The sequence below is a fragment of the Nymphaea colorata genome, chromosome 4, assembly GCF_008831285.2.
Source record: "Nymphaea colorata isolate Beijing-Zhang1983 chromosome 4, ASM883128v2, whole genome shotgun sequence".
Lineage (NCBI taxonomy): Eukaryota > Viridiplantae > Streptophyta > Magnoliopsida > Nymphaeales > Nymphaeaceae > Nymphaea > Nymphaea colorata.
In genome coordinates, this window is record NC_045141.1 from 19538678 (window position 1) to 19550087 (window position 11410).

At 41.8% G+C, this 11410-nt stretch overlaps 1 protein-coding gene and 1 non-coding gene across 3 annotated transcripts; both read left to right on the forward strand.

Annotated features, from left to right (window-relative positions):
- The first annotated feature begins 1532 nt into the window (after positions 1–1532).
- On the forward strand, positions 1533–9416 carry LOC116253695 (U-box domain-containing protein 33-like). Of its 2 annotated transcripts, XM_031628642.2 has the most exons (9): positions 1533–2860; positions 3666–3787; positions 4217–4338; positions 4779–5259; positions 6105–6251; positions 6336–6866; positions 7191–7931; positions 8155–8341; positions 9032–9416. In XM_031628642.2, the coding sequence occupies exons 1-8, from the start codon at positions 2608–2610 to the stop codon at positions 8335–8337; spliced, it is 2580 nt and encodes an 859-aa protein (XP_031484502.1). In that variant the 5' UTR covers positions 1533–2607; the 3' UTR covers positions 8338–8341; positions 9032–9416. The 2 variants fall into 2 exon arrangements, with proteins under 2 accessions (XP_031484502.1, XP_031484501.1); XM_031628641.2 differs by having other exon boundaries at positions 1534–2860; positions 8155–9416.
- A 1158-nt stretch (positions 9417–10574) lies between these two features.
- LOC116253772 (U6 spliceosomal RNA) lies at positions 10575–10677 on the forward strand. The gene has a single exon (XR_004172536.1). It is a non-coding gene; the product is annotated as a U6 spliceosomal RNA (small nuclear RNA).
- The last annotated feature ends 733 nt before the right edge of the window (positions 10678–11410 follow it).

Genomic DNA, 11410 nt, shown 5'->3' on the forward strand with positions numbered 1-11410 from the left:
CAGGTCAACCCTGTGTGCACCAACTAGCTTATGTTTAACAAATTCAATGAGTCAATGCTGGAAGTGAACCATCTTAAATCATTCATTTGAACAACTGCAATGAGGTCGGTCAAAGCTCAAAACTTGTTCCTGGCCAGTTGCCAGGTTCGTTTCCGTTCTACCCATAAAAAATTAATGCTTTAAATCCTAAACACTAAGCTTCTTTGGTGATCAGGTGTAGCCTCATCAGAACTTTTTTCAAGTTTAAAGGAAAGGTAGAACCATAAATGCGATCCAAATTTTGGTACTTACCCAAGTGTTCTGATGATGAACTTCATCCAGGATACAGCCGAGCCCATGAGAACCATGTGCACTGTCGCCATTACAGATCCATCTGATTCTAGCTGCAAAGCCAATCATGTGTGCTCATCAAAGTGGATCTCTAACCTCTCTACAACCTCTTGGGTTTTGAATAGCATTTTCAGATCCACCAGTGACGGCGCTGATGCGCAACCATATTAGCAGATGACCCGCATGCGGTGGTTTATGGTGCAGATCCGGCTCATCCCAACTTATTATCCGGGAAACAATATTTTGAGAAAATTTCACCAACTTTCGCAGCATCTTTGAAATTAAATTTATGATTGATGCCATCTTCCAAATCAAATGTATGGTAGTTGCAGACGTTTAGGCTCTCGTTAGGTTGCTAGGAGTTCGGATCTCGTTTGAGGATTTGTTCAGTGCGGCCATGGATGTAAGAAAGACTGTTATTCTTAGCGAAGCGAAGATGCCGAAGACTAAAGTCTACTACTATTATACTGAAACACTAAGCTGATGCTGTATATTGAATTTCTTTGTTAAGTTAATGGCTATATATTAAGAATAACTTTTTTATGAATATATTGAAAATAACTAGAATATCCAGCATTGACTCTGACTATCTGGTAGCATTTTGATCATTGAAGCATCCATATAAAAATTTAGTTCCTGGCGACAGCTAATCGAGACAACTCACAACTGGGCCAGTCTCTCCCGAGAAAGATAGATAGACCCAGTCAACCAATAGACTAAATTATCTTAACAATGAGTTGTGAAGAAAGGATCTCTCTCTTACTTTTTCTCATAATGCGGCGCATTCATTGGCAGTCTTAGCCCTGGTACTTGGTGTCCTCTCAGAATGATGGACACCCATTTACAGTCTTGGCCCTGCTACTTGGGATCTTTGCTTTGGCATGAAGTTTTCCTCATCCAAGTGTTACGGATCAGTTTCCGAATCGAAATGTTTCCTGAAAATGAATCAAGAACTCGGCTGGAATGGACTAAACAAATTTGCATCATTTCTTACAATTGGCCGATTCTACTCGAATTGACAGAAAAACTGTGCATCAGATGAACGCGCCGAAGTTTTTTAACCATTCTGTCAATTTCTTTGACCATTTCGAGAAAACGATTCAACCCAAAAAACCAGTTTAACAACATAGGATGGCACACTATTCGCAAAAAAGACGGTTCAACTGATCAACAACGAAAGGTTTCGACTGTTCATGGTGAGAAAGGAATGGCATTTATTAGCAATACCCAAAGATGGAAGTTTTTTATTCCCTTCTTACCGCAGCAAGAAATTCTTCCTTTTCCATTTCCCGAAAGCGAACGAGCCATGTGGTTTCCAACTTTATCGTCACAACGGATCAAATCCCGGGTGTATGCAGATGCCTTCAACCGAGCTCAACAGCTTCCGCTTCGTCGGAGGAGGAAGAGGAATATTCCAGGATCGTCCCCAACAGCGGGCGTTGACTCTGCAAGTCAGAAACAAAAGGAGAGGTGGGAGATGGGAGGCGGAAGGTTCCTTCAAGGTCGATCCATGGATGAAGAAGGCCAACGCAAGTAATCACTTTTCGAATTTGGGTTTCAGTTGAAACATTCTTAATTCATGTAAATAAAATAATGGAAAGAACAGAGGAAAGCCAACAAGGAAAATGTGGATAGTTCAGGGAAGGCGGGGGGTTTCGTCTGCCACTAGAAAAAACTGCGGTGTCGTGGGAGGGAAGTTCGATCCTTGGTGGATGACATGAGATCCTGTTTGGATGGCTACCTCTTCGAGATTTACCTTCGCTTTCTCTTCAAATTTCCCAATTTCGGCGACCAGGAACCGGTGGGGTGCCCAGGGATCATATTAAATTACTAGGGGTACGGACTTTGAAATTCCCTGGAAATCGCGGTTTATTTCCCCGGTAAAAAGGAAAAGGCAGAATTTGGACTCCGGGGATCCTTCCTAGGTTCAGAATTTCGGCCGGGCAGAATCACGTTTCTTGATCTAAATTTTAGGCAGAATTTGGCACATTTAAAAGCTCGATGTGCAGTGCAGTTTGTGGACCTGTGGTGCTTGTAACTTCCGGTGGGATCATTTGCCGTGCGGTAGAAGAAACAAGAACAGGCCGCGTCCTTGCTTCGCTTGCTCGAGCGCGGGAACGGAACGACGCTGCAGAATCGATGAGTTAGAAGATTAGGATCTTCTGAAACGGCGGGAAAACCCGGAAGAGCGGGAGGCTGTTGATCTTCTGAGCGGGAAAGAAACGGAAGCGAGATTTTGCTGCGCTGCGGTTTGAGGGTGCGCTGTGGGTCATTTGGATGCCAGAATCCGGTGGATTCCACGACCTGATTGCGACGGAGGAGATCGCGGCGGGTCAGAGCAGGGAAGGAAGGGATGGGGCGGAGAGCCGAGCTGGTTCGCCGTCGCCATCGTCGAGAAAAGTGTATGTGGCGGTGGGGAGGAACATGAAGGAAGAGAGGAACAAACTTCTATGGAGCCTTGAGGCCTACCAAGGAGCGAAGGTGGTGATCCTTCACGTTCATCAGCCCGACCAAATGGTCCCTGGCCCTTGTAATCTCTCTCTCTCTCTCTCCCTCCCTCTCTCTCGCTTTTTTTCGCAGTTCCAAGATCCATGGTTGCAATTCTAGATGAGATTTCTTCAAGAAAAAAGAACTTTCATAGGTTGATCGTTGCCTAGTCTCTTTCAAGTTGTGTTGTCCCTTCAGGATTTTGCAGTTTTAGAAGAAAAGGAAAAGGAACTTTATAGGTAGACCAACTTTTTGAAAGAAAATCCTGTTTTTCTTTAAAGTGGGTAGGGAGAATCTCTGTTTCTAGGAGACGGAATTGATTAACACAACAAACAAGGATGTTCTTCTCCGGTTTTTGCTACGTGTCTGTCTGTTCTGCTTAGAATCGGGAAAAAGGGCATCTCTTTTCTATAAAAAAAAAAAAAAAAAAAATCATCAGTGACTTGTGAATCAAAAGTTCGCAAACTCATCCTACTGTCTTTTGTGCAGACAACTTTGTTCATGACTTCCACTTAACCGCTTAACTTGAGATTTTGTTTTTACAAAAGTTTCATTTAAGAAATTAAGGCAACCACCCACAGATTGAGCTCTGTTTTTGGTGCCTTTGACATGATTATCAGTTCCTGCGCTGCTTGATTCTCGCTTCCCAACATCTTATGGATTGTTTTTGCTTGATTTCTTGTTTTCTTACAAATTCTGACTATCCAGTCAAGTCAGAATTGATTCAAGTTGGGTGCATTTGAAACTATAAAATTCCTGTCTAATCAAGTTTATTCGTTTAAATATTATTGTTATTATTCTTAGTTTTTAAACTAGGTTTTTATCTAAAACAAGAGAGAAATTTACAGTTGGGGGGAAGATGCACGCTAGCAAGTTGAAGGCGTCCGAGTTAAAGGCATTCAGAGAGCTGGAGCGACAGGAGATGACGCAAGCAATTGATGGCTACTTATTGCTTTGTGCCTCCAAAAAGGTCTCTCTCTCTCTCTGTCAAAATGGTTTAGAATTTACAAAGTCTCATATGTAAAATATCTTTTCAAAATAATATATTACTTGTCGTTTACCGTTTAAAAAACAATACTTTTGTAGATCATAGTATCAATTAAATTAATTAGGTAGCTATTAATCAATTCATGTTCGCATCCTTATGTTTACTTAATTTAGATATTTCTTGTGCACACACATCCAATGTTAAATTGCAGCTCAATGACAGAAAATAGCTTTGTCCACCTGCTAGCGATTAGAATCAATACCTTTAAATTGAATATGTTCAAGAATTCATTGCTACCGAACATGTTTAATCATAATCCACTAAAGCTTTTCGCCTGACTCTAGCTTTCCATTAGGAAAAAAGAAAATGTAAAGAGAACTCTTTCCCACCGACCTTCTGTTGGTGTTGCAGGTAGAAGCAGAACGTCTCGTTATTGAATCGGAGGACGTGGGGAAAGGAATAGTGGAATTAGTTGCTCAACATGAGATTGAGGAGCTTGTCATGGGGGCTGCTGCTGACAAAAATTTCTCCAAGTATGCGTCCTTCATCCTCTCATCACTCTCTGTCTCTATCATCATTTCTTCCAATGTCGGGATCATAATGTCATAAAATTCGAAAAAAAGAATGAGGATCTTTGACAAACTCACTGTATTATTACAACCACTGCCGGCAATGACACTAGATCTTCAGATACATCAAGTTAATTGATCTTGATCGCTTTCCGCATATTTAATTTCAACAATGATTTTTTAACAGTTGGAGTTGTTGGATGCATGGTGGTTGTCATTCTCACAGGCAAATTTCATGAGCGTGACAAGCCAATTCTATTTAAGTATAGAGCTTAAAATCAAAATGATACAAAATGGTGCTCCTAGGAGAGTCAGTTTAAGCCTGAGTGGAATCCTGTGGAAAAGGCTCATCTAAATTTTTGGGTAGCTTAGAAAATCTTATGCGAGAGAAATCTGTTTGACAGGAGGATGAAGACGCCCACCTCAAAGAAGGCGATCTACGTGAACCAGCACGCCCTCCCGTCGTGCCGGATACGGTTCGTCTGCAAGGGCACCCACATCCGAACCCGCGAACCTTACGCCTCGCTGTCGTCTCCCGCGGTGACGCCGAGCCCCACCCACCCCTCCTCCGGTTCCGAAGGCGGCCGCCGGAGCTCCTCATTCAGCCGCTGGTTTGGCTCCCCGCAGTCGAACTACGCCAACTCGCCGTCGCCGGAGGATGCGATCGGAAGGACGGAGGAGGTGCCGAGGAGTCTTTCTCTTAATTCCGTGGGGACGACTTGGTCTTCGTGCGAGGATGGGCAGTGTTTGTCGTCGCGGGCGTCGTCCTCGACGCTGTCAATGGAGAGGACCGGCGGCGAAGATGGTCCGCCGATGGAACCGGGTGTGGACGCTCCCATAGCCGCTGATCGTTCATTCCCGCAGACAGAGACTTCTGAAGAACAGGTATGGCACAATTGCATATGCGTCTCTTAAACGGCTTACCCGCAGAACGTACTGTGATGAAAATATCGTCGATAAAATCACATTTTTAACTGCTTTTCAAATATCACTAGTCCATGGGTTTGTTTAAAAGTTTTATAAAGGATATTTAACTGGTTCTCATGAAGCTGGAAAGTGAAAATGCAGGTGCATGATCTGCTTCATCTAGATCTTTCTTGGCCCATGATTCCATGAATCCACATCAGTGTTTGGATCTGAGCCAGTTTTATAAACAATTGGGACCTTGCAGACAAAAGTTTTCTTATTGTGCAAAGAGATTGCTAAGAAACTTATGCTGATATAATAGGGAATACAAACCCGATTCTAAACTCGGAAATTCCAAACTTCAAGTTTATTTGCTATCTTCAACTAAAGATGGTGAGGGGGGAATTTTTCTACTTATCCAGAAATGATAGCTGCACCAACCAATCTCGTCCATCATTCTCTGTCCGCAACTTTTCTCATGAAGAGAATAACGTGACAGTAAAACCGTGTCGTAACTTTGCTATAGCATCAAAACAAGGTCTTTTTATGAAATTAGTTTTACTGCTAAAAGGTGAGTTTGTAGCATAGTTTTGACGTCATCCAAATCAGAACAGATAGCATATATGTTTACCATAACTCTCTTTTTGGTTACCTAATTCCCATTTATCTTGTAATGTGGAACTGATTAACCAAAATCTGTATTCTAAGAAGAAAGAAAGGCTGTTACCACTTCAGTGACCAGACCTGCACTTACATTGGTGTTGGTGTGATTCAACGGTGTGTGTGAGAGATATATTTATCAAGGCTTATTGTGACAACCGCAGTTTCAGCAACAATCCCTGGAAATGGAAGGAATGCTGGCCCGGTTGAAGAAAGCCATGGAAGAAGCACAGGCTTCGAAGAAGGAAGCGTTTCAGGAGTCACAGTGGCGACAGCAAGCAGAGCAGGAGGCCCTCGAGGCCCTACGAAAAGTGAGTTGAATGGACAGCTTATCTTCTCTCCTCCTAACTCTTTACAATTTGGTAAGAACATCTTTCTTTCTCTTTCCCTCTCAGGCAAGGATAGCGGAGGTTTTGTCCGCAAAAGAGCAGAGGTTGAGGAAAGAGGCAGAGGCAGCGCTGTCAAAAGAAAGACTTGAGCTGGAAAAGCTAGTGGAGCAACACAAGGATGCCGTGGAAGAGATACGTGAGATGTCCGTCGAGAAAGCTTCGCTTGAGAGAAGCATCACAGAAGTGGTGCGTGAGTTGGAAGAGAAGAATCAAAAGTTGGACGACCTTCTGCACGCGTTGGATGAGATGGAGAGGGAAAAGCTGGAGATGCAGCGGCAGATGGAAGATGCAATGGCAAAGGTTGAAGAGCTCAACATCCGGCAGGAGGAATTTGGTGAAGCGTCTCGAATGGCGCACAGTTTCACGGAATTCTCTCTGGCAGAGCTGGTAGATGCTACCAACGGGTTTGACCCAGGATTGAAGATAGGGGATGGAGGATTTGGCACAGTTTACAGAGGACGAATACGCTATACGACTGTTGCAATCAAGATGCTGAACTCTGAGAGCATGCAGGGAGGGTCTGAATTCCATCAAGAGGTAACTTGCTTCTTATGATCATTTCTTTTTGTATTCAAAAACCATAATTTTGAGATAGCCCATAAGTAAAGATCTAAAGTCTGGGTGAGTCGATAGTTCTTCCATGTACAATATTTGTTCTTACTCCAAATTGAAATAGATCACAGAAAGCAAAACGTGATAGCTGAGTGACCTGTTTTCCTTCTTCCGACAATGAGATGGACCTAGCCGACCTGCTTGGCCATGTCTCTAGCCAACCAGGAGACCCTCAAAGTTTCTTGATGAACCAGAGGTACCTTTTTCTTTTCGTTTCGTTTTTTCTGACAAATAATTCTTCTTCTGCAGGTGAATGTTCTCAGTAGAATGAGACATCCGCATCTTGTCACCCTTATTGGCGCATGTACTGAGTCGTGTGCACTTGTCTATGAATACCTTCCGAATGGCAGCCTGGAAGACAGACTAAGCTGTAAGGACGGCACCCCACCATTGACATGGCAAGCCCGGACTAGCATTGCAGCAGAAATCTGCTCTGCACTTCTCTTCCTCCATTCTGCTGGTGTCGTTCACGGGGACCTCAAGCCTGGAAACATCCTTCTAGATTCCAAACTTTCTGCCAAAATCGGTGACTTTGGGATCTGCCGTCTCCTCCCAGAGCAGGACTCAACTGTCAGCCTTTGCGTCACCACCAATCCCAAGGGCACATTCGCCTATATGGACCCAGAGTTCCTTGCTACCGGCGAGCTTACACGGCTTTCCGATGTCTACTCATTTGGGGTTATAATTCTGCAGTTGCTCACAGGGAGGCCACCATTGTGGATAGCTAGGGATGTCCAGAAGGCACACTTTGCTAGGAATTTGCAGGCAATCATTGATCCGACAGCCGGTGATTGGCCATTTGTTCAGGCAGTTCAGCTGGCCAACCTTGGGCTGGAATGCTGCAACATGAGCCGCAGATGCCGGCCAGATCTGGAAACAGAAGTTTGGAGGGTCTTGGAGCCATTGAAGGGTTCACTAGCACCATCAACACATTCCATGGTGACAGATTCTCGACGGCCTCCAGAATATTTCATCTGTCCCATATTCCAGGTTCGTATTACTAGAGATTGCTTAGACTATAACCTTGAATTCTTTAACTAAGAACAGCATGTCAAATTATTTCATGTTGAAAATCTGCTGGAGACCGGGTCACGACGCCACTGTCTTCAGCTATTGCTCAGGAGCAGAACAGGATCATCAGCCATATTTGTAATACTATACATATTTTGTTATAGTATTTATGCTTATCTTGTGAAAATTGTCAATAATGCAGGAAATCATGCGAGATCCTCAAGTGGCAGCTGATGGTTTCACATATGAAGCAGAGGCGTTACTGGGATGGCTGGACAGTGGCCATGACACTTCTCCAATGACGAACTTGAAGCTTAGCCACCTCAACCTGACACCAAATCGTGCTCTTCGCTCTGCAATCCAAGAGTGGTGTAGTCACTCCTGATCAGGTCAGTCTAGGAAGTTAGGAACCAGAGGACGCATTCAACTCCACGATTTCTGTATGGTCATTGAAGGAGAAAAGCCATCCTTCTCTCTGTTACAAGGAAATTAAGTTTGATGAATATTCCATGGGAAGTTGATTATGACTCTGGAAGATTCAATGTTGCATGAAATCGCTGCGGGTCTTGTTTGTGAGATCCATCAATAAATGCACTGGGAATGCGGTTCAGTCACTACACCTGCTAGTGATCCCTTGCCCATTCTTGTCTCAAGTCCAGATTGCTCGCAACGTGGTTGCACGAACTTCATGCAATTGCACTTCAAAAATTACAGTTTGAAGACTTTTTCGAAAATCTTACTGTATGAATTTAATCTTCATGGTCTGGAACTTTCAATCTAATCTCCTGGATTATTTTATGCAGTAGTGGTGTACATAAGATTTACTGGAATTGGAATTTCAGTGGACTAAACATGTTGAAATTTTGAAAAACTCTGTTATAAAATTTTTAGAAACCTGAATAAAGTGATTCAAGAATCTTTGTTTTCTAGGTTTTGGTCTATGATGTTGAAGTCCGTTTAACTAGCTTTTCCAGAAACGCTTGCAAAATTGACCTCTGAAGGTGTAATTTCATAAAGTTTGTGCAATAACGTGACACCTGATCTAGCATGAATCCTCAATTCCTCGTCCATGGTCGCAGGTTGGAAACTGTTGTAACTTTCCAACAAAAGAACTGTAAGTAACTTGGTGCTGGTGGTCCACGGAGACAGAAAGTTGAAGTGCTGTCCACATTATGATAACGGTGGCAGCTTTTCCCTGTAACTTGTAGCCCATGAAAAAGGTCAGCCAGCAAAAGGAAACAGCTTGTCATTGGCCTTCACAACCTGCAACAGAGGCATGTTTCTCTTTGTTTTTTTATTTATAGTGGTTGTATAGTGTCTATTGTTCCTGCTATGCGTAAGCATCGACCTTACACTGCAAATACTTGTATATTACCTTTGTAAACTGAAAAATCCCCTTTCTTTTTCTGTGGTCCTGTGGGACAAACTCTGCATAACATTAGAAACTTCCAACCTTTTACATTATTGATCTCTCTCTCTCTCTCTCTCTCTCTCTCTCTCTCTCTCTCTCTCTCTTGTTGACTATTACAACTAAATATGACAGATATTTATGGCTTTTCTGTGTATTTTTTGTAAAACCATACAAATCTAATCTATGTGCTTGACTTGCTAAGAATCAACGCTTCGTTTTATTCAATTAAGGTGGTCATACAGGTATAATGACAATTTGAGAACTCAATGGCCCTCAAATTTCATAAATATTCTAGACTCAGAAAAACTATATAGGTGACTTCGTGTTTGTAGACTGCTTGAATACAAGTACAAAGAATCATGAGGTGGAAGCAATAATGAACTGTTTAATCGTATTAAATCATCTTACAAGTTGGCACATCATTTTCCTTTTCCCACGCCAGATCGTTACTTGACACCACATCTTAAGAAAAACATCCGGCACGAGCTGATCGTATGAATTCCAATGGCTTACGCTTCCCCTCTTCTCAAGTCAGACTGTATTCATGATCAATGTGATCAAGATTGGTAACAGGGGACATGCCATGGCCATTACTAGACCGTCAGCTGCGATTTGTAGATCCCTCATGATTTCCTGCATTCAGTTATCTTCCGGAAGTTTTCTCAGGTCAAATTCAGAATGTTTTCTGCAGCATGTAAATTGCAGAAACATGTAAATGGGGGTCCAGTGGTTGCAATTCTATGTAGATCAAAATACGGCAGATGGGGAGTTCATGGATAGCCATTATCTTACGACGCTGGCTCTTGACCAGGTAGGGCCCAGTGGTTCAAGTCAACTCAGATGGGTTCTCCGAGAACGTCCTAATCCTAAAATGTTACAAAAGAAAATGCAGGAGTAGAAAGGGTCAATGAGCCTCGTTTTTCTTTTTCTTGACATTTTCTAACCCAAGAGGGCATTATTTCACAAGATTGAAGGGATAACTAGCGCGTTATGTACCTGTAGAGGAAGATGGCAGATACTTGTAAGGATGATTGTGAGGAGGACGTATTAATTCGAGGAAGATTGACGAGGCATGTTGTCAACTCTTTAAAGTCGTCGAAATTTATGGAGTTACTTTCGTTGTGGTTTTGAAGTCGTTGGATTAACTTGAGGATTCATGTTGGTTATCATTTGAAATAGTAAAAATCTTATATAAGACAAAGAAAGAGCCGATAAAATGGGAATATATACTGATAAAATTGGAATGATACAATGAAGATTAGGTTGGCCCAGCGCAAGGATGACACTCACAAATTGTGTGTGTTACATATATATATCATTGTCACAAAAAACGTATACGAGTATTATGCGGCTAGAAATTTTGAGATATAATACAGTAAAGTTATATATCTCGAAAATAAAACAGGAAAATCTCGGTAAATTTTTTAAAAATTTAAAATAATGAATAAATACTTAAAATTATAAAAAATATAAAAATATAAAAAAACGTGTTTTTTATTTTCTGACGTTTTTTTTAAAAGACGCATTTTTTCACATTTAATAACAATGATATATATATATATATATATATATATATATATATATATATATATATATATATATATAAAGTGAAGGCCCCATAGGCATTTTTAAACGACTGGAAACTTATGGTAGGGACATCAAATAGATCGAAAACCTTGAACCCTTATGTGAAAATCAGCCTGAAAAAACAACAGCTGGGATGGTCTCTCTCTCTTGGTTGCATATTCATCTAAACCTTCCAACGCTTATGTTGTTACATTAGTCCGGTGACTCCAAATACCAAAAAAACAATTTACCTTAACTTGTTTTGTACGAGCAAAAATTTTCACCCAGAGTCTTTCTCAGTCTCAATAAGCAGGATTCTCATGTCCTTCTCCCACATACTTTCATATTTGTTAGAAGTCTGAGTCTCACGGCATTATTTCGAGGAAAGACCGGGTCTACTGGTTTCTTGTGAATCCGACTCTGAGTCATATTTTCAATAAATAATGACTTCTTCTGGAGGGAAGCAGATTTTAGTAATTTA

What these genes read in the sequence shown, in the direction of transcription:
- LOC116253695 (XM_031628642.2), top strand. Translation starts at nt 2,608, where the DNA reads ATGCCAGAATCCGGTGGATTCCACGACCTGATTGCGACGGAGGAGATC. An exon ending in CAGAGACTTCTGAAGAACAG is followed by an intron (nt 5,260 to 6,104) that starts GTATGGCACAAT and finishes TGACAACCGCAG; the next exon opens with TTTCAGCAACAATCCCTGGA. An exon ending in GGTCTGAATTCCATCAAGAG is followed by an intron (nt 6,867 to 7,190) that starts GTAACTTGCTTC and finishes CTTCTTCTGCAG; the next exon opens with GTGAATGTTCTCAGTAGAAT.